The sequence below is a fragment of the Crocuta crocuta genome, unplaced genomic scaffold (assembly GCF_008692635.1).
Source record: "Crocuta crocuta isolate KB4526 unplaced genomic scaffold, BGI_CrCroc_1.0 scaffold25, whole genome shotgun sequence".
Classification (NCBI taxonomy): domain Eukaryota; kingdom Metazoa; phylum Chordata; class Mammalia; order Carnivora; family Hyaenidae; genus Crocuta; species Crocuta crocuta.
This window is the reverse complement of record NW_027532015.1, coordinates 21,062,724-21,085,485: the sequence shown is the minus strand read 5'-3', so window position 1 is coordinate 21,085,485 and position 22,762 is coordinate 21,062,724. Positions and strand designations below refer to the sequence as shown.

The 22,762-nt window shown below is 38.4% G+C and overlaps 1 protein-coding gene and 1 pseudogene across 1 annotated transcript in view; both read left to right on the top strand.

Annotated features, from left to right (window-relative positions):
* LAMA2 (laminin subunit alpha 2) overlaps nucleotides 1-22,762 on the top strand; it is a 500,973-nt gene that overhangs the window by 352,539 nt on the left and 125,672 nt on the right. The window contains exons 32-35 of the mRNA XM_077775991.1: nucleotides 1,318-1,460; nucleotides 5,192-5,290; nucleotides 16,803-16,914; nucleotides 22,059-22,221. Of these exons, the coding sequence (XP_077632117.1) occupies nucleotides 1,318-1,460; nucleotides 5,192-5,290; nucleotides 16,803-16,914; nucleotides 22,059-22,221 (517 nt within the window). The remainder of the gene's footprint in view (nucleotides 1-1,317; nucleotides 1,461-5,191; nucleotides 5,291-16,802; nucleotides 16,915-22,058; nucleotides 22,222-22,762) is intronic.
* Nucleotides 5,484-12,578, top strand: LOC144241561 (UV excision repair protein RAD23 homolog B pseudogene; annotated as a pseudogene).

Here is a 22,762-nt window from a genome sequence, read left to right as displayed (position 1 = left end):
ATCCCTGAGAAGGGATATTGTAACTCACCTCTAACTGCTGTCCTATCAAAAGATCACCCTCTGTACTACTTCTCTTTGTTTACAAGCTTCATTTAATAGTTTTCTCTCCATTAGGCAGCTCAGGGGAGTGCTGTTTAGTGAACTAATTGAATTCTTGCCAATTTTGGGCATGGTCCAAACCTGCTCCAGTCTTGGTATTTTCCATGTTATGTGTTCACCTCTCTTCACCTCCTTCTGTTGAATATATGCTAGAAATTATAACCATATCCATAAATGCATATCACAAGCATGGTAGCATATGCTCCTTTGCATGGAGAAGCTGCATCTCATCGCTCTGATGCAAAGGGGAGAGAAAAAAAATTGAAATAAAAAACGTTTAAACTGACTATGTATATATTTAAAATCCTACAAAAGAATTCATGTCTTTTCATTTTAGAACCTCTACCACTAGCCCTCATCTACCATGCCAGATTTGAATAGTCCCTCTTTCTAATTATTGGAAAGATTATACCTAGAACATTGGCACTTAAGGAATAACATTTCCCTGGCCCTTCGCAATTATTTAGCCACAAGACTGGATGGGGTAAATTAGCAAAGCAGGAATTGTGAGAGCATGTGGAATGAGGGGGGATCATGGGCCGAAAGCCTAAAGAGGAGAAGTTGGCAAGTACGTAGGTAAGTAAGTAAATATGTTATCACGAGCAAAAGACCACAACTTATAAAAAGTGAAGCTCTTTCTCTTTTTAAAAAAAATAATTAAAATAATTATTTTCAGTGGATGTCAAGCTGAAAGTTAGTACCTTTTGAGGGTATGCAGTGTACACGGTACATAAGCGCATAGAGACCCAATTGCTACAGATACTCCACAGTGCGCTCCAGTGGAACACAGGGTATTTGCTTGCATTTTTAGACCCTGGAGTACATTTTATTTCCCTAGTTACAGATGTCCTCTAGATTGCTTATGCAGAAATTCTGGAACATTTATAATGTTGTGTTCCACGTCTTACCTCTCGTACTTCTGCAATATGCTTGTTTCCCTCTAAATCCATTTGCTCCTCCTCTTTGTTCCTCAGCTTATGTCGCTGTCCATATTTCAGCTTTCTGGGCAACAGGCATGTCTGCTCTTCTGTTGTTCTTTTCATCTTTTTTTTTTTTTTCAACTGTCATCCATTTGAAAGCGTTAATTATCTAAGATGAGTAGCATCATCTCTCGCAGAATTATACTTGGACCATAAAATATTTCATAGCTGAAATCTCTGAACATCTGCCTGGGATACTTAACAGAAGTAAATATTCTATGTTGTTTCCCTTTCACAGTTTGTGGAGATGAATGCACGGGTCTTCTCCTCGGTGACTTGGCTCGCCTGGGGCAGATGGCCATGAGCGTCAACCTCACTGGCCCGCTGCCTGCCCCGTATAAAATGCTGTATGACCTTGAAAATAGGACTCAAGAACTGAAGGTAGGTTGGAGCAGTAATATGAGAGCCATGGGAAAGTAACAGAAGCTTCCCAAGGAGCCATAATTGATACATTTTTCTTCCCATTGCCCCAAATCAAGGAAAGCAGCCAGTAAGGAGATTCAGAGACTTTCTAAACCAGTGCTTTCTACATTTGAGCACTATAATATACAGGTTGCTATTAAGGGAAAGAGGCTTATGTACCCCCAGTGCTTGGCCTAAATCAGCTTTATTATGTTACTTAAATATGTACAAACATAAAATCAGGTATGAGTTCCCTATACTTATAGCTCTATAAAATCAAAACACATTAATCCTCACAAAAGCCTAAAACAACAATAAAATTAAAATTAAAAACATTAATATAAAATAACAGACAATTTTTGCTGAAAGCAAATTACTGCTCGCAACAAGAATACTGACTGCTTCCACACAGGTTTTTTTTTATCAGTATGTTCCATGTAACTCTTACTATTCCACACTATGAACTAGAGAGCCCCTGCAAAAGGGCCCTAAGATGACATTTGGCATCATTTGACGAGTTCAAGTTCAAGTGATGATTTATGTGCTCGATCTGCCACATCATCAAACATGCATGCAAAGGTAGGTGCTGAGATCAGGTTCATCTCTCCATCTCTCAGGTTCCCAGCCTGAGTTCCAGAAATGCTTACATTATTAACATTTAGGTTTCCTGTCAAAGTGAAAACACAAGAATAAAATTTGGAGCTGGAGAGCTAGTAGACCTTTGAAGATACTTCAGCAAGAACTAATTTGAGTAACACTATTCTAAAACATTGTGGAAACTTGGTGAGATAGGAGGAAATGTTAAGGAAATTGGGGTTTCATCATGAAAAGTAACTGCTTTATACACTATCAGTCAATGATCAGACTTTNCTTTATTGCTTCAATATTGTTCTTGGTCCCCTGGGGGTTTCATGCCTCCTATCCTGGGGCCACTGCCCTCAGGAAGCTTACAGTCTATGTACTTAAAACAACAATTAAACACTCAGCATAATCACCATGTGCTTTATAAAACTTTGACTTACAATAGAGTACAAAGATTGGAGAAACAGGTAATATTCAGAGTAACCAGGGAATGCATTATTAATGAGAACATCAGTTGCGTTGGAACTTGAAGGATAGACACAATTTGAATAGGCAGAGAAATATTGGCAAGAACTGGAGGAAAAAATCTAAGATTTATTCACTAGGCCCTGGCAGACACACTTCTAGGGGAATATATTCTATAATCTGGACCATGGCCTTTAAGGTAAGCCTTATTATTCCTCTTTTCCAGAAGAAGAAACCAATAATGATGACAGTGAGAATAACTAGCACTTATTGATGAGTATCTCTGTGCTAAGCAATTAAGTGACTAAAGTCTTACATGAATTATCACACACAAAACTTATAGAAGCTCCAAGAAGTAGGAAAGATATATTGTATCTTTTATATTTTTGTTTTTGTTTTTGTTTGGTTTTGTTTTCAGGTAGGGAAACTAAAGCACAGCAAAGTTAGAGACACAAGATCACGTAGCTACTAAGTGCAGAGCCAGGATTGGAATAGAGGCCACTGTAACTTTAGGGCCGGTGAGAATGAAATCACCTTTGTAAAGCTCATAGAGAGAAAATGACTTCCCTTGGAAGGGCCCGGCCTGTCAGTGATGAGGCCTCCCTGACCCTGGGCTCATACATACTCTTGCCATCGAGTCTAAGAGAGCAGGTGAGCAGAGGCAGAGCTGGGAATGCACAAGGCTCTGTCTGTTAGATATTAGAAGGCAGGCATACTAGTAAAACATAAAGCTAGAAACTTGATTAGGGCAGGACGTTATGAAGGACAACCTTGAAAGCTAGACAGCAGAATCTGAGTTTACCTTGTAGGCCTGGCATTCAGGAATGTGAAGAGTTTTATAAAGAAGATGCTGGCCAGTTATTTTCCTTAGTCCCCCTTAACCATGGTGTCAGTTACCCATGGTCAACCATGGTTCACAAGTGGATGAGACTCCTTCTGACTTATCACCAGGTCAGTAGTAGCCTAATGCTGCATGACAGTGCCTGTGTCATTCACCTCGCTTCATCTCATTATGTAGGCATTCTATCATCTCACATCATCACGGGAAGGGTGAGTATAGTCCAGCAAGATATTTTGAGAGAGACTACATTCACATATCTTCAGTTACAGTATGCCTTCATAACTATTTTATTATTGTTGTTAATTTATTACTGTGCCTATTTTATAAATGAAACCTTATCATAGGTACATATGTGTAGGGGAAAAAACAGTATATACAGAGTTCCTGACTATCAGCAGTTTCAGGCATCCCCTGAGGATCTTTGGATATCTCCCCCGTGAATGAGGGGCACCTGTTGTTCATGGACTGAATACAAAGAAAGCAGATTAAACTAGGAAAGCAAATACTTCAGTAGGACATAAGCAATTTTTAAAATAATACATAAGCACTGGATAAAGTATTGAAAGGCCCTAATGGAAGAGGTTCCGATCGTGGCCATCCCCGAAGTCCAGAGAAACAGTCCTCTATTTCCTGAGGGCTGGCTGAGTGCTGGTCTAAACAACCTTGATCTTCCTTAAATTCCAGCTTTTCTTGGTTCTGTGTTTGTGTTCTTCTTTTATAATTTATGTAATACCCAGATACCTGGGATTCTATTTCGATATTTTAAAAGGGTAATATTTTACCTCCTGTTCAGTCCCTTTAACTGTGCCAATGCTCTGTGGCTGTGGCCAGAGACCACTGAGAACAGAGTTGCCTTTGTCAACTAGGGACAGTACACACCTTGGGGCACTGGGACATGTCCCACTAAGAGGGTAAGAGAAATGACTTAGAGTACTTGTGTGTGCACTAGGTGATTGGGGGCAGGTTTAAGAAAGCCGGNAAAGCCGGGATTTGGGCTGGACTAGGAACTGGTGGTAATCAATTATTCTAATGAATCTTATCTGAAAGGAGGTAAGAACAGAGGGAGGCTAAAGCTGTGTTTTCTAAAGAGGCAGTGGTCTCTCAGATTCGACAGCAAATGAATCTTTGGTACTTTTGTGGTCTACACAGAGACCGTGGATTTGTCTGCGTAGACAAGATTATGGAATGGTCTCGGGTTTTCTTTCATTCATCACTGGCAGAGAGTGACCCCGGCTAAGGTTAGCGTTCTGTGAGACTGATTACATTCAACAGGAGAAGAAAACAGCCTTGCTTTATATGAGTGGGAGACCAAGTCCTCCAAAACTGAGACCAGCTCAGTTAGTTAGTGCCCGGCCAGGTCCCTCCCTCCATCAAAGGCTTCTGTTCTCTTTTTTTTCTTGTAAACAGGGTCTCTGTTTGGTGGAAGTGGAAGTCTTAAACAATCAAACAGGGTTCATCTTGACTCTCCCCCTTACCGGCCATGTGATGTTGTATAAGTTTTAACTTTTTTGGAGCCATGGTTTGCTCATACTCAAGACAGAATAACATTTACCTCATAGAACTGCTGTAGGAATTACATGAAAAAACAAAACAACAAAGCCTAGCACAGAGAATTTCTCAATAAATGACCGCAATTTGTATTATTTGCCAGGATATTCTGCATAGCACTTTGTATATATGTGCCCAGTTGAAATGGTTTCTCTATCTTTTCTTTGAAGATGAGAAGGCTAAATACCTTGTATATAAAGGAAAACTGTTAAATGTTCAACCCCATGATCACTGCAAAACCATTTACTAAAATGTTTGTGGAAATCTTTTTCAGCATTTGCTTTCACCTCAGCGAGCCCCAGAGAGGCTCATTCAATTGGCAGAGGGCAATTTGAACACACTCGTGACAGAAATGAATGAGCTTCTGAACAGGGTAAGTAGGGAAGACCAGGAAGCTTCTTAAAGCAGAGAGATCCTATATATTAAGGAAAATTACATCATATTTCTGAGGTGCAAATCTTGTTTCTAATTCCCAATTTGGTGTATGAAGTAGATGTATTTTGACTTGCTACTGCTGCCTCAAAGAGAATCTTAGCATCAAAGAAGGTTGTCGTCATACTTGGACAATGTCAAGGACAAAGGCTAAAAATACCAAAGTGACAGTATATTTTGAAAATGCTACCCAGTTGCATGTGAAGTCTTTATCAATTCTGAATTCCAACAGCACTGTCTTTGACTATGTAAGGAAAAAGAAAAACAAATGAAAATACTTACAGACGCTTTGATCTCATCACGGGATATTTGCATTTGTATAGAAATAGTCTAAATCAGTATTCCTACACAAAAGAGGAATCTTTATTGTGAAAATCCAAAGCATTTAAGACACTTTTAAAACTTAGGATGTAAAGTCCGTGTTACATTTATCAGACTTTTTAAGGAATTGGGTGTTTTAAACTTTCAAAACTGCAAAAGGGTGAAATTTCTTTTTGCTGTTAGAGAATAAAGAAAACAACATAAAGTTCGCCATCTTGTGGCCAGAAAAATGCATGAACAGAAAACTGGCCTGTAAGGTAGGCATCCAGTTTGATTACCTAAGAACTTTAAATGGCAAAGAATATTGGAGCTAGAAGGCTCTTACATATTATTTAGTTTATTTCTTCTTTGTTTAAGAACAGATACCTCAGGTTGTGACGGTGAAATGAATTACCTATGGCCACACAATTCACTAGACTCAGGAACCTAAGCGGAACCTAGTCTCCAGATTCCCCTTGGCCTTTTACTGTTCCCACCACACAAGCGTGCTGCAGGTTTAGGAAAATTTCCGTAGAGAAATCAAATCAGCTTCTGAGCACATAATGCTGAACAATGGCCCTGATATCGCAAACAGCATACTAAACACTTTTTCACAATCTTGTACCAGCAAGAATAGAATTTCTTGCCAGATGTAGTATTAATTAGATTACTGTACATTTAACTCCTATTAATTTAATAGTTAATAATTTTGTATTTGTTATGTAAGTACAAATAAATAAGGAATTTTAAACTGATCACAGCAAAGTAAACTCAGTTCAACAAGCACTTCTGAATGTTCACCCAAGCTAGGTGTTTACAGATGAAAGATTTATAATTGAGGCTTTGTCTTTCAATGAACTTCTATCTAGTTTGTGGGTGTGTGTGCATGTGATGTGTGTTTGCGTGTGTGTATACATATGTATTTAAATGCATGGAGGGTAATGTGGGACAACTGCATGCAAATATATAATAAAACATGAAATAAAAGAAAGGAACAAGAAATGTACCTGAGAAACACATGCAAATGAAAGAATTTAATCTTGTTACGGTAATCAGGGAAAATTCCATGGAACCAGAGGCACTTCATTTATTCAATTATTTAATTAATCCTTATTGGGCATCTACCATGTTCTACGTACTGTGTCAGAATGACAGACTCTGGGGATTGAGGTATAAGCAAAGCTGACACAATCATTGCTCTCATTGATCTGATTACAGCCTAATGATCTAAGTCTGGAAACATAAGAAATATTTAACTAGGAAAGTCAGACCTTTATTATGTGTTAGCCTACATCATGTCATCGCTTCAGCAGACTCTCCAGTACTGAATAAATTTTTAAAAATAGACTTTATATGTTAGAAGAGTTTAAGGTGAAAAGCAAAGTTGAGGGGCGCCTGGGTGGCTCAGTCAGCTAAGCATCAGACTGGCTCAGGTCATGATTTCACCACTTGTGAGTTCGAGCCCCACACCAGGCTCTCTGCTAAGCCCGTTTCAGATCCTGGGTCCTCTTCTCTCTCTGCCCCTCCCCTGCTCATTCTCCTGTTTAGAGCATCTCAGTGATGTATTTATCCTCCAATATGTAGCCAGTCCCCTACCAAATGAATGAGTTACCTTTTTACTCTACCTTCATTTCAACCCAATCCAATTCAGTTTCCTTGTATGACCTCTCTCTCTAAGCCAGATTCAACTACAATTATTATTTATATGACACACTAAACTCTCTGAATCACAGATTTGATCATGTCACTTTCCTTCAAATTCTACAACAGCTCCCCATTTTGTTCGATATGACATAGAATCCTCTCTCATTGTGATGTGATTCATGCTTCACTCCCCAGCCTCATCTCTCCCGCAACTCACAGTCTGGTTATCTGATGCATTGAATATACAAGCCAGAAAGCTAGAAATTTTTCTTGGTCCTTCTTCTTTCTTACTGTACCCCCACTTATTCAACTCATTACCAAATGCAGGGGGTTCCCCTTCTTGCATAACTTTATATCTCTACTAACCAACTCTCATTCACTCTTTGTAATCTTTAGCTTGAAATGAACACACTGGCTTTCTACCTACTCCTTTTTGCTTTTACGAGTTTCCCTTCCACTCTGTTCTCTACAGTGTAGCCAGAATGCACTTTTGCTTTTCTAAATTTGAATATGTCTCCCTAGTGTTTAAACTCATACTCCTAATTTCTCACTGCTCTTAAGTTCAAGTCCCAGGTCCTATCTTTGGCCACATCTCCCGGTATTTGTGCCTCTGGCTGTCTGCTCTCCAGTCATACTGCCCTTCAGTTAGCTCATCCCACCACCATAGAGCCTTTCCATATATGTTGTCTTTAGCCTCTGAAGTCAGTCACCTTCTCCTATATGTTGTTAATTTCTGTTAATTCCAGTTCACCTCTCAAACCTCAGCTCATGGAACCCTGCGTTCTGAGAGACATTTAAGGTGTGATGAGACTCCTATAACTGGCTTATACCACTGTGTTTTCTCTTCAGTTGGTAATTATAAATTTACTTGCATGATCACTCAGCAAATACTTCTCTACTCCCCCAGACTATGAGTTTCAAAAGGGCAGGACGTATGTCTTCTAAATAGTTTTTCTCACCACGGTATCACCAATATCATGCACATAGTAGTTCAGTAAAAACTAATTAACTGCGAGTAATGTAAATAATAGCAATTTGAACAACTGGGTGACAAGTATAAAAACTGAAAATAAGCATTGATGTTTAATGTCTCTACAACACTCTAAAATCAGGCAAGTGTTTATAATTATATTGAGTTGGATATTTTCCTTCCTTTGAAAAACATCTCCTCAATGTATGTAATAGACTAAATTATATAAAACATCAATATTTAGTTTCATTTGATTGTCTTTTACATCCTATTTAAATAAAAACTGTTTCCAAAATGATGAAACTAATTTTAAAAGCTAAGTGCCAACAATTTTGTATGTTTACCTTATTTGTAGTTTTAAAAGGTTTAAGTTGTCAACAATGTTCTTTTTCAGTTTTACTATTATATTTTAAAAGAGAGATAAATGTGTAGCACAGGATACTTGCTTGGTTTGGAACTTTTAAAGTTGACACCTGAAACATTCAGGGAGAAATTGCATAGAACTCACTTATTACCGTTCCACAGGGTCACTTGGCTGTTTCCTGTCTCTTTCCTTGTGTGTTGTGTAGTAGCTTGCCTGAGGGGTACTTCACTGCCACTTAGACATACAAAACCAGTAGTTTTTGAAATGACCTTTGAGAATAGCATATAAATGATTAGATTTGATATTTAATTTTAGCAGGAAGCCATATAAATCTGCGAATGCAGAACTGGATGGCATCTAAGCAATGTTGTCTATTCACTAGTTAGATTCGCCCCATTAGATTCTAGCTTTAACATAAAGAAGGCAGAAAATAAAAGACACGAGTAATATCCAGCCAAGAAAATTATGTGCAGATTTCAAGAGGCACAGTGAGAACTGCTTGAGCTAAAGCAAGAAAGTAACAGCTACATTGTTCAGAAGTAAATTAATGTGTGCCTAATGGTAATGCATGCTGCTTAATATAAATACTCTTAAAAGAAAGAAAAAGGGAAAAAAGGAGAAGAAAAATAGATGGAAATAAATACACAGCTTAGTGAACTTGAATGTAAAAAAAAATGGTAATCAAAAGTGAGAGAGAAACACAAGGTATTGCTTAGGGTATTATTTCAAAAGGAGCACTGGAAGATTGTAAAACTGAGGTAAGAGGATTTAAAAATGAGAAAATCACAGACAGAGAATGAAAGAAAGACTGTACAACATAGTAGGATAAATGAGAAGACATTTGTCAAGTGTTCAAAGGACTAGATAACAGTGAATAACAGGAAAGATGACTAAGGAAGGGAATGGTAATTTAATAACATGCAGGAAGAACCAAACTGAATCAGACAGATAGCTCCTATCACGTAGGATTTAGCATTCATCTGTAACATTATCAATAGCCTGTCCTGGGTGAAACTGTTGTGAATTTTGCTTTTACAATGATACTGCCATCTATCACCACTCTCCAGAGCTGATAGTGCTTTGTCATAAGCTTCCTTTATGGAGTCTCTCATGGGTGGTTTTGACAAGAGTGGCTCTTCAACCCAATTACTGTGAAATAAGACATGACTTTTAAAAATATGTCTATATGATGTTCTGAAATGGATTCTTAAATATGTTAATTTACTAAAACCTAGAGCTTATACACTTAAAGTACTACCTAAGCTCAAGGAGTGCCTTTCCTCCATCCCAGAATGCTCAACTTTTTCATATACTTTCCTAGTCTTCATGGACGTTAGCCAAATATAAGTTAGTGCTTGATGTGGACAAAATATAAAGCTGTGAGACAGAAAATTTGTGTTTTGCCCTCAATTCCCTATATGTATGAGTTGAGATTTGCCACTTAACCTTTCCATACCTTTATTTTCACCAGTGTAAAAAGAAGGATCGTGTCCTCTGTGTATCTTTAAAGGCAGAAAGAGTAAATGAGACACGAGAGTATTATAAGCCCTTCTGAACACACATATCAATCCAAGGTACAGTTGAGCCTGAATGTGTAACTCCTCTTTTATAGAGTGCTAATACCGTAAGTCAATGCCTTTTTTTTGGGGGGGGGGCGAGAGGGGGGTGGAAAGAACCTCACATTTCCTCCTCTCCTGGAGCACAGCCAAGAGAGGCAGCCCTTCTAGACCCTGCAGAGGAAGGCCATCTTCTTCCTCAGTAAGCAATGTGCAGGCCCTAAAGAGTTCTGCCTGGGGGGCATCTGGGTGGCTCAGTTGGTTAAGCAGCTGACTTAGGCTCAGGTCATGATCTCTCTGTGAGTTCAGTCGGGCTCTGTGCTGACAGCTCAGAGCCTGGAGCCTGCTTCGGGTTCTATGTCTCCTTCTCCCTGCCCCTCCACCACCTGTACTCTGTCTCTATCTCTCTTTCTCAAAGATAAATAAATGTAAAAAAAAAATTTCTGCCTGCTCCCAGCCCCAACACTGCCCGCACCAGTGTGGTACTTGGTGTGTGATCGCAGGCCACTGTTTAATGACCGTGGTGCCAGGGACAAGAATGTAGCATGGTCGAGACTGGAGGCTCTCCTGCCTGGCTTCCTTCCTAAGCACTCAGCTGCAGCTCTTGGGCACAAGCTTCCTATTAGGCTCTGATAAATGCCCAGAAATTTCCCAGACATTCACATTTGCTGGCAAGCATAGCACCTGGCATATGGCCAGTTTAAGTGGATTGGGAAGGAATAGATTTTTTTTTTCCCTCCAACAGGCTTTAGAACTACCAAGGAATTTGTAGTTGGTTTGATTATTATTATATTAGCTAATTAATTAATTAGCTAATTGACTATGCCTGGACTCTAAATAATAAAAGGAGGTAAGGCATTGCCTTAGCCCCAAAGACAGAGATTAGATAGATAAGGCAAAACACCTAACAAAGTAATTACCCTAAATAGTCATGAATGGTGATCATAGTAGTTGTTCTTGAAAATCTCTAAAAGGGTCCTGCTGGGCACGGAACTGCCCCGGGTCACCCAGAAGACCCCCCAGCAGCAGCCCTTCAGGATTGGCATTCATGCTGGGGAGACTGAGAGCACCCCAGAAGAAGGCTGGGTCTGAAAAGGGGAAAGGTGTCTTTTCCATAGGAGATCACACATTATTCAGGCAAGGTTCTCCATGATGATGGTGCTATAAAAGAAAATAAAACGGGAGAAAAAACCTAGCGGTAGTTATGGTGGCAAAAGCCAAAGCAGTGATGGGCACCAGAACCCGCTACAACCCAGCAGTCACATCCTGCCCCCGCACCACAATTGGCTCCTCCACAGCTCCAGCTGGGGCTTGGGTCCCCACCCCCGGCCCTGCTTTGGCACCCACTCCCACACTTGCACCCCTCATTCCAGCATCAACGGCAGCATCTTCTGAGCCCGAAACCTGCCAGCAACGAGACAAGAAACACCTACAGAAAAGCTGGCAGAAACACCCGTGACTACTAGCCCAACATCAACTGATGGTACATCAGCAAATTCTTCTTGGCCAAACCTTTTTTTTTTTAAGTTTATTTTATTTTGAGAGAGAGAGAGTGAAAACACTCGAATTGGTGAGGGGCAGAGAGAATTGCAAGCAGGCTCCACGCTGTCAAAACAGAGCCCCACGCGGGGCTCAAATTCAAGAACCCTGAAAACGTGACCTGATCTGGAATAGAGTTGGACTTTTAACTGACTGAGTCACCCAGGTGCCTCTTGGTCAAACCTTTTTGAAAATGCAACCAGTGTCCGTGTGAGGGTCAGTCTTGTGAGACCATAGTAACCGAGGTCATGTCCATGGGCTGTAAAGGCCAGCAAATAATTGCAGCCCTGGGAGCCAGTTTCAACCACCCTGGCAGAGCAATGGAGCACCTTTTTATGGAAATCTGGCAGGTAGAGAAAGTCAGACTGTGGTTGCTCCCCCTCTGGTAGCTAGTCCTGGCGTGACTCAGTGTCAGTGGCTGCACCTGCAGCAATACCCACACGTTCTGGCGGACATCCCCTTGAATTTTTACAGAGCAGCCTCAGTTGCAACAGCTGAGACAAATTATTCAATAATTCTTGCCTGCTTCTAGTGCTGCTACAATTGGTCAAGAAAATTCTCAACTGCTGCAGAAAATTAGGCAACACTAGGAGCATTTTATTCAGGTAGTCGATGAGCCAGTTCAAGAAGCAGGTAGTTGAGGAGGAGGGAGTGGGGGTGCCGGGGAGGAATCCCAGAAGGTGGAAGTGGCGCTATGAACTACAGCCCGGTAATACCTCAGGAATGAGAAGATATAGAAAGATTAAAGATACTAGGATTTCCCAAAGGACTTGTGATGCAAGCATGTTTTGCTTGGAAGAAAAATAAGAACTTGGATGTCAGTTTCCTTCTACAGCAAAACTTTGATGAATATTGAAAGGGACTTGGGCTCATAGCCACAATAGTATAAGGTAGGAGATTTTTCGGGGTGGGGATACAGGGGAGGTATATATATTATATATATATACAGTACGTGTCTGCTTTAATTAGCAGATGCCACAAATCCATGTAGTGTGTAAAATATACAACCAGAAATCAGATTTTTGCAGGTCATTATNAGTTTTCACCTTTGTTTAGTGCATTGGATCCAAAGATTTAGTGTAATGCCCTGCTTCATATTTCTTTGGCTTAACACTGATTTCAGAAAGAATCTTTGCTACCTAGAACCTACAGTCTCTATTTTGTGGGAGCACTAGATGATGGCTTTGTGAAACTGAAAAAAATGGGATCACCTGTAAACAGAAACGTCAAGTTATTGGTAGTTATTGCTACTCCTTCAAATATGTACAAAACTAATGTGTAAGAAAGCCCACTCTTTCAAGTTAAATACTTGAGGTGGGGAAGGGACAACGGAACATCTTGAAATGTAAATAATTAATGCTAATTGAAATTTTTGATCATTTAATTAGATCCTTTTAACATGATTTGAGGATCTGTGCAAGAATAGGCAGAGTTATCTCTGTTTACGTGTTGTTGTGGTTTTTTTTTTTGGTTTGTTTTAGGAAACAAATCGGTAGATGTCTAATTACTGTTTACTTCACTGTGTTGCAGTGGAAGTTTTAAAATCACCATTGCATATTTGCTTTAGATGTGTCCTTTTGTGAAATTTAGCACTTTGAGGCCAACAGAGAAATACAATATTCACTCCCCTTCCCTTTCCCTCAGCAGATATGTGTTTATCAACAAGTCACCAGCTGAAACTGCAGCCTTTCTTTAAAGCCAGAAAATGCTAATTCAGTTCAGGAGTAATACAAACGTTTCAAAACTGGGTGTCTGATGTTTGTAAATATTCCTTCTAATTAGATAAGAATGTATGACCATTGATGCCATTAGGATCGCATTGCTTTCCAAAGAGAAGGGGGCAGAAGTATAGTACAGCATCTTGTATTGCGTTGGAAAGACTGGTAGCGTCGGGAAGAACTGAAAGATGCAGCTTGAAAAGTGCTTTGGGAAATTATATAATCAAGATATCTCATGGCATATTAGGAGAAAACCTTTAAGAGCAAAAAAAGAAAGAAAGAAAAGAACATGTAAGAAAGGAAAGCATGAGCCAAAATAGTTAGGGATGGCTTCATAGAGAAAGTTGGGTAGGAACTGACTCTTAGAGGCTGAATTTATTTTAGATAACTGGAGAGGAGTTAAGGAACAATAAGATAAACAAATGCTCTTTTCTGGGAGTGTTCGTAGAAAAGTAGGCAATACGAATGGTAACAGGGTTGGCAAGATGCATTAGGTGATTGTTTAATCATGTATTGGACATTCATTCAATGTTTGCTGTTAGTTAGGCCTCGTTCTAGGAGCTGGATATGAAGTGAGGAGCAAAACAGACCAAGTTCCTGCTCTCTTACAGCTTGACTTTTGGCCGAGGAGGTAACCAGTAAATAGGGAAGCCATAAAGTAATTCCAAAATGCTTGGTACTATGAAGAAAATGTTCTGCAGAAATTTGAAAACCTGGCTAGGTGCCCTGGTACCCTTCAGGAAGGGACACTGAGGCTGAAAGATGACCCAAGACAAAGAGCCAGCACCTGAAAGGGTAAAAGAAAAATTCATGCCAGCTAAACAGCAGGATCCCAGAAGGCCCTAAGAAGGAAAGAGTTTGGCATATTTCATACTAAATAGAAGCCAGGGAGTTTGATTACATAGGGTCTTAGTGATAACTTTTTTAACTTCTTTCTTACCATAGGTCATGTAGAATTCTTGACATCTTACTATTGGAATGCTCATATAATCAGTACCAAGTGTGTCAATGATGACTCTTACACATTATTGTGTAAATGAATTAGGAAAGTAGAAATCAAGGCAAGGGATGCTATCTTGATCATCCAGAATTTAAAAGAAACAGTGTATCAATATATACTTATTTTTAAAAATGAGATGCTCTCAACTGTTAACCAGAATTGGTAGGCTTCATGGTGTGAGTATGTAAGTTATGATCTCTTAGTAATATAGATAAGATATTGATCATTTTAAGTTTATGTTTTTTGTTTTGTTTTGTTTTAATGACTATTTATTTATCTTGAGGGAGAGAGAGAGCGAGTGAGCATGAACCAGGGAGAGGCAGAGGGTGAGAAAGAGAACCCCAAGCAGGCTCTGTGTTGTCAGCACAGAGCCCAACATGGGCTCAATCCCACAAACCATGAGATCATGACCTAAGCCAAAATCAAGAGTCACATGCTTAACTGACTGAGCCACCTACGTACCCCAAGTTTTAAGTTTACATTATAGAGTACATTTTCTGTGTGGTAACAGATACCAATGCTGGTGATACATTAATTCTTGATACTGAAAAATGATCATAATGTAGATCAAGTCCCTTATCATACACTGTGCTGTGTAAAAATAGGAGTGATATTATAGAGTATAGTCTAGTCGAGACTAGACAAATATCTACAACAGTTTCGAAGGCCAACATCTTAAGCAGTTGACATTAGTAATTCAAAAGTAACATTTAAAAAGTTATGTGTAGGGGCGCCTGGGTGGCTCAGTCAGTTAAGCATCTGACTTCGGCTCAGGTCATGATCTCTCAGTTCGTGGGTTCGAGTCCCATGTCGGGCTCTGTTCTGACTTCCAGCTCAGAGCCTGGAGCCTGCTTCAGATTCTGTGTCTCCCTCTCTCTCTGACCCTACCCTGCTAAGCTCTCTCTCTCTCTCTCTCTCAGAAAGAAATAAAACATTAAAAAAATTAAAAAGTTATGTGTATATGCATGTGGTGTCTGTATGTAAAACGTTACTTGACCTGTTGATGAGCACCCTGCAAATAATTTTATATATCTACTGCAAACCGTAAAGAAGAGTTTTTAAAACTTCCAATGCATCTTCTCTTTTCATCCTTTTGTGATGGTAACACTCACAGGTTGAGGAATTAGATGATGATAGTTAGACTTTTTATTCTTTTATGCAAAACCTTGAACACTGGTCATGAACTAAAACTCTCACTGCCCCCTGGGAAAATCACAAAATGCAGTATAATTTCTATAGCATCTCTTCCCATGTTCTGCATTGGCCAGACATTTAGTTCTATTTTAATTTCTATTTAAAATCCACTTATGTATAAAAAAATTTAGAATCTCTGGGCATGTCTAGAATGCAAGTTACTATGGTATGGGATTATAGACTATTAATACTCTGCCAATTTGGACCTGAGTCAAGTTATTTTAGGGCAGTTTGTGATTCTTCAATTCATTATCTGTAGTTAGATCATCTCTATCATTTTAGTAAAAAATGTCATATTTGTTAGCACATGCATAATGAATAATGAAATGTAAACCTATTTCAAGGTACTCTAAGCCTTATAGTGTCTTTTAAGAAACATTGAATAGTATACATGCCATTTTTATTTGACTAAATATAGTGTATCTCAACTACAAACACATTAAATGGATTCCTTTGTGTCGAGTGACATCCATGAAGGTGAAAATGTATGGGGATAAACTTTGGGAAGTGAGGCTGCTTGTGGAGTGGTCTTATTTTGTTGACAATGATATATGGTTCTGTGATTAATGGCCATCTTTCCTGGTGATGACATACGGTTGAAGTTAGCATTTATTCTTTAATGTTTTAATGGCATCTTTAGCGTGTTATAAAACAAACATTTACCACTTGGTAGCTAAGCATTTCTCCCTCTTTGTTTCTTTAATTAACGTGTTGATCTAAACTGCATCTCTAGGATCAAGCTTATTGAGACATACTGCCTGTGTCTCCTCAAGAGATCCTTGCTGGACTCCACATTTTTTCAGTAAATAAAATACGGACAAAACTGAAACATGTGGAGGTTGAAGAATCGATTAAAGACTTTTGGCAACTGTACCTTAAAGATACTTCAAAAATAATAGTGTTTTATCGCTTCCCCTATGTCATTGCATACAGCAAGGGTTTTAAAAAGACCAAATACGACTCTCTGATTTCCATTTAATGGAAGAAGTAATAAAATTTAATTGTATACTTGAGCATGGGGTGTCATTTCCAGTATATCTGATCAATAATTCATTGATTGCCTTTGGCTCAGAGTAATATTTGAAAGAAAATGTAGCCAGTGGATGCTTATCTAGCTAGAGCTTCATCATCTCAATTAATTATGCTTTTCCTGAATTTGGATCATTAGGCGACCAAAGTGACAGCAGATGGCGAGCAAACTGGACAGGATGCTGAGCGGACCAACAGACGAGCAGACTCCTTAGGAGAATTCATTAAGGAGCTTGCCCAGGATGCAGAAGGTATTAGAATCATTTAATTTAATCATTATGTCTCCCAACAGAAAAATAGAAAAAGGGATTACACAGGACTGAAATTTCTCCGGTAAGAGATAACACTTCTCAATCTGAGGGTCAGGGTTTCAAAAGTATTTTGGTTGGTATATTCAAGGTGCTGTCTGCTGAGCATCTACAAAATTGTAGATTGTAATGTTAAATTAGGGACAACAGTCAGTGAATTAGTAATCATAAGTGCAGAGTCACAGAAAATTGAATGCGGTCCCTTAAGAATGCTTTAATTTTTGAGGAATGGCTATTATGATTAAAGAACTAATACACAACTTCTGCTTTGCTATTGTTTGTATTCAAAACTAAGAGATCGTTAATTTTTTAAAAAGCTAATTTTATCATTCTGCTCAGTACATTAAAGCAACACTTTAATTTCTCAAAATGGCTTTTAAAATGCTTGGTGCTGTTTTTAATGAACATCTGGTGTTTGGTGTTTGGATTTGCTACCTTACCAGAAGCTACACTGCATTTAGTCCATAATTCTCTAGGAGTTAGTTCTTGGCATCTACCAATCTGACTGAGGATCAAAGTGGAAGCCATTTTGGGGCTACAGTCCAGATGAAGAAAAAAGATTTGACAAAAAACTAGATCTTAAGTATCTATTAATATAAAATAAACATGCATGCATATTTAAAAAGGAGGAAACATGCTTTGGTTTTTTTCTCTCAAAAAGACAAAACATTTTTATTGTTCTACAGTGTTATATATTTTAGATATTTTTCTTTGTAGTATGGCCAAATAAGGCAGGACATGGGATAAACTTTAAGGCAGATCCCAACAGGTAGTTCTTAGGCCAAGAAGAGACAGAAACTCCCAAAGATTTCCCACTGCAAGAAGCAAGAGTTTTAGTCTGAGACATAATCTGACACAAAAGATGTCAGGATCTGGAACAGAAGTTACTCCTACTGGAAAATTTGTAATTAACTCATTATGGTTTGTCCCCTGCTAGANGGAAAACCCCCCCCCCCCCCCCCCCCCCCCACATTTTCCCTCTACTTGGATCCATGAAGGCAATGGTCAATACACCAGTAACTTTCCTTTTCCTTATACCTTAATCTCAACCACTCAATACTTAGCAGCCTATCCTGGAAATTTATTTTGAAATCATTTCAATCAAATATTTCTACATAAGAGTAAATGCTAGTAAATGGTTTTGATGGACTCCAACGTCAGCACTACTAATTAATTTCCCTGCATTGCACCCACCAGCCAGTTTGTGCATGCCACAAAGGGACCAGCAGGGGGCAGAGTGGAGACAATATTTAGTCCAGGTTTTGCTCATCAAGCACGATCTATCCATGAGAGCAAAGAGTTATGTATCATCAAAGGTGTCTCCCATTCTCTCGAGTGCACATCAGTCAGGCACTCAGGGTGTGCCTGTCCAGACAGGGCACCTTTTTTCTAATTCATGTGAAGTGCCATGTGGGATAGCTGTGATCCTGTACCTGAGAGAAATGTGGACATTACTCCCTTCTTCCAGTGGATAGTAATGTAAATGATAACCACAGCCTTTCATAAAAGTACTTTGCCTAACCTAATACAACTGTTAAAATTTTATGAAAATTAAAATTTGAATATGCCAAAGGTAAACTAAATCCTGAATTGCTTACAGGTCCTGTAAGTCTTAGCAGTTCAGGAATTTTTTTTAAAAAAAGCAAACTCCCCAAAAGCCTTAAGTAGGTTATACAATATATTCACACCCATTTTTTCCTCTTAGAATTATACTAATTGCGGATAATAACAGTACTTTTGGGTTTTATTAGTGACAATAAATTGCTGTGGGAAAAGTGAATGTTTTAGCCTGACATTTGTCTATTTCAGTTTTATTTTTAGATAGGTGGACTCCCTTACTCACCCTATCTTCCATTATAAGTCATGGCCTCTTCATAGATAATCAAGGTCTATTCATCTTAGGCATTCTTATCTCACCATAATTTAAAATCTACTTTGCTAGGATGCCTGATTATATCACAAATATAGTATATTTCACTCCATGCACTATTAGAATTAATGAGTGATATATATCAATATATATATACACATGTGCATATATATATTCTGACATATTAGGACTTAAGATATGCTAGATACCTTCTTTCCTATTTTATAAGTCACAGTAGTATTTGTCATTCATGACAAATTTACCCATCAGAGGATTTTTTTTAAGTACAGTATGAAAAACAACTTTGATTCTCCTGAAGAATCAATTTATTTGTATGTTGCAGATACTGTTTCCTTCTTAAGTTTCCCTTTATAATCCTCTGCTACTTTGGCTACTAGGGTACTGTCTACTAATATGTCTTCTGATTTACATTATTTTTTTATCTTTACCCCGTTTCCTTTTATGATAGTTTTATCTTGTTTTAAAGATATTTCAAAGCTACTTAAAATTTGCTTTGAAATAAAGTAGAAATACATAAATTTAAGAGCTATATTAATGTTGGTTATTTTCAATTCTGTTGAAAATGTACTGAACTGATAGTGTATACCTTTGAAAAAGAGACTGAATAACATCTTCATCTTTAGTTTAAAAATATTCAGAGAATTTCTGAATTCCACGTATACAAGCAGTGCAGCAATCACATCTCTTCTATTAAAATGATGCTTTTTTAAAAAATACAGTTTCATTTTGCTAAAGCAGTTGTTGTGTCCCTTAATAATTCCTTCTAGTTGTTTACATATTATTTTCATTTAAAAGGAATGATGCATGTTTTCCAAAAGGTACAGCAATCTTTTTCTTTTCCTTTTTTCTCTCTTATTCTTTTTACAGCAAGTTCTTCTCTACAAGTTTAGCCTTGTGTATAGACCACAAGTGAGGTTGTATCTCATATTACTTACTCTCTTAGAGCCACCTAAGTCCAGAAGCTAAATTCAATCAAATTCCAAAAATATCTCTATTCAAAGTTCATTTATATATTCACTTAATAAAAGAAAAATGTACACCTTTGTCAAGTTGAAAAGTGGGATTTTTCTTTCACTAAAATAAAAAAAAAATGGAATGCAAATGAGTCAGTATTTAGCTGCATATATAATTAATTAAAATCAACATACAGACAGACATGCACTCAGACCAAAGGAGGAGGTGTACCATAGGGAGAGCCAAATCTATGTCTTTCTTGAAATCCAAGAAGTATAAACCTTACGTTTAATCACTGGCATTCTGGCATATTTCTCACAAAGTCTGCTGGATCAAGAAGCTTTCCAGCTAGTCAGTCCATGGTTTCTCTGGCTCCTTCACAAACACAACAAAGCCTAGGTGATAACTTAGCAACAGTAGTGGTGGAATCTTGAGAAAGTTCTTTGGTGTATATCGAAGTATGACTGTTAAATAGTTGACCAAGAAAAAGCCACCCTCCCTAATTTCTAGGAATACAGCACATGTGCAATAATTTCTACCACAAGGCTAGAAATGGCCATATTTGTTCTTTAAAACACCTGACTCAAATTGTTCTACAGATTAAATTATGGCTATCAGAATAAGGAATTGGCTGGAGCAACTTTCTAACCAAATCCATTCATCATGAAAAGAGGATTCAGGGGCACCCAGGAGGCTCAGTCAGATAAGTGTCTGACTCTTAGTTTCAGCTCAGGTCATTATCTCACAGCTTGGTTCATGAGATCCAGCCCTGCGTCTGGCTCCACACTAACAGCACAGAGCTTGCTTGGGACTCTCTCTCTTTGCCCCTCCACAGCTCACATGAACACACACTCTCTCTCTCTCAAAATAAATTTAAAAAAAGAATTCAAAAGATGCATTTTGGAGAGGGTAAATAAAGTAAAAGATTAAAACTCAATTTCTTCTGCTAAACCATGATTTTCAAATTCTAGCATACATCAGAAGCCCCTATAAGGCTTGTTAAAATATGAATTGCTGGTCCCTACCCTCGGAATTTTAACTCAGTAGATCAAGGGCAGGGCCTGAGAATCTCCATTTTTAATAGGTTCCCAGGTGAGGCTGATGATACTTGTTTGGGTACCACATTTCAGAACCACTGTACTAACCCCTCACGTCATACCCTTCACAGCTGCTCTATTTGGCCTATGTGCACCTGCTTCGGGAACTCTGAATACTATCCTTGGAACAGCTTCAGCCAGTTCCAATCAGAAAAACTTCTCCAAGAATATAAATGAATTTTCAGAATTCTTTATGTCCTAAAGACATCTTAGGATACAGCATTGAATAATAGAAAATGTCTCTTGGCCAACCCAGAGCTTCACTCTGAGCATGTTCACAGGTAATATTATAGAAATAAGATTTGGCACACAAGAGTTTGAGAAGACCTCTCCCTACAACTTGGGAAGTTAATGTGCCATAAAACACACTTCAAGAGAAGTTAGCCTAAAACTAATAGAACTACATAAATGTTTCAGTGCATCGGTTTTTCAAACTTTTATTTGACATAGAATTCTTTTTTTTTTTTCCAAATGAAACCTTGCCCAGAACACTAACCTAGAAAATAGATATTTGACAGAATAGACATCATTTGTAGAATACCTGAAGCGCCAAGGGAATCCTAAGATACCGAAAAACACAGACTCTTTCGATATTTAATGCATAAAAACACAGACTCTTCCGGTGGATGTTTTTGCTGGAAGGTAGCTTTGAGCCCTAATCTATAGCCCTTGTCCCAAGACCTGCGCTTCCGCCCTCATTCCTTTCAACAGATGGACACAGAACCGTGGGGAAGTACAAAGTACAAACCGTACTCCATATTTTAAAATGGACTGAACATGATTGTGTTTTATCAGCCGTGGAGGCCTTGTACTTTCCTCTTCCAAAGGGTATGCTACATATCTCACCGTTTACCTCTTCCCTGGAAAGGGTTGGGGCCATTTCTTTGTTTGCGTTTTCTTCCTTGTGAGGTAGACACCCCCTCCTTTAACGACTGTGCTCCCCAAAAGAAATAGAATATGGAGAAATAGGTCATCTTTCCCTTATTCTTATCCATTGTTATTAACCACCTCTCTGCTCCCAGCAGGGACACTCATGGCAAACTACATTTCATTTGGAGATGGTGAGGAAGAGCAGATGCTTGATGCCATTTTTGTGTGTGGCTTTTTTGTTTACTAATTTACGAAGTTTGTTTCCTCCTCTGCAGCTGTAAACGAGAAAGCTGTAAGACTAAATGAAACTCTAGGAACTCCAGACCAGGACTTTGAGAGAAATTTGCAAGGGCTTCAGAAAGAGATTGATCAGATGATGACAGAACTGAGGAGGAAAAATCTCGATAAACAAAAGGAAGTTGCTGAAGATGAGTTAGTGTGAGTAGATACTCTGTTACTTTTTCACTTGATAGGCTGACTTTTCCAAATGGATGTTTACAGTTTTCTAAAGGTTTCATCACACTTATAAGTAGAAGATGCTTTTTTAAATTTTTCACTTAGTTATAATTTATCTTGCTCTAAAAGGGATTAAAAGTATGTTCTTGCATATTTAAATAATCAAATAAATTATCTTTTGGTTTGCTGTCCCTTCCACAATTAGGCTAATGGACTTGCTTTGTTAATTGTTTGTGCTAGGAACTTCTAAACCATTAAAAGGTTTTTTTTTTGTTTTAATAAAAATATAATAAAGTTATGAATTTAGCAGTCCATTCTATATATTTTGTCACTTAGGAAATGCTGAATAGAAGGGTCATCAAGTAATAAATGCCTGATACCTTGAAATAAGGGCTGAAAACTTGAGGTTGGGAAAAGCAATAGTGATTTTACTAATGCATATGAATTCTGACCACACACTCAGTAAAAAAATGATGATAATAGGGGTGCCTGGGTGGCTTAGTCGGTTAAGCATCCAACTTTC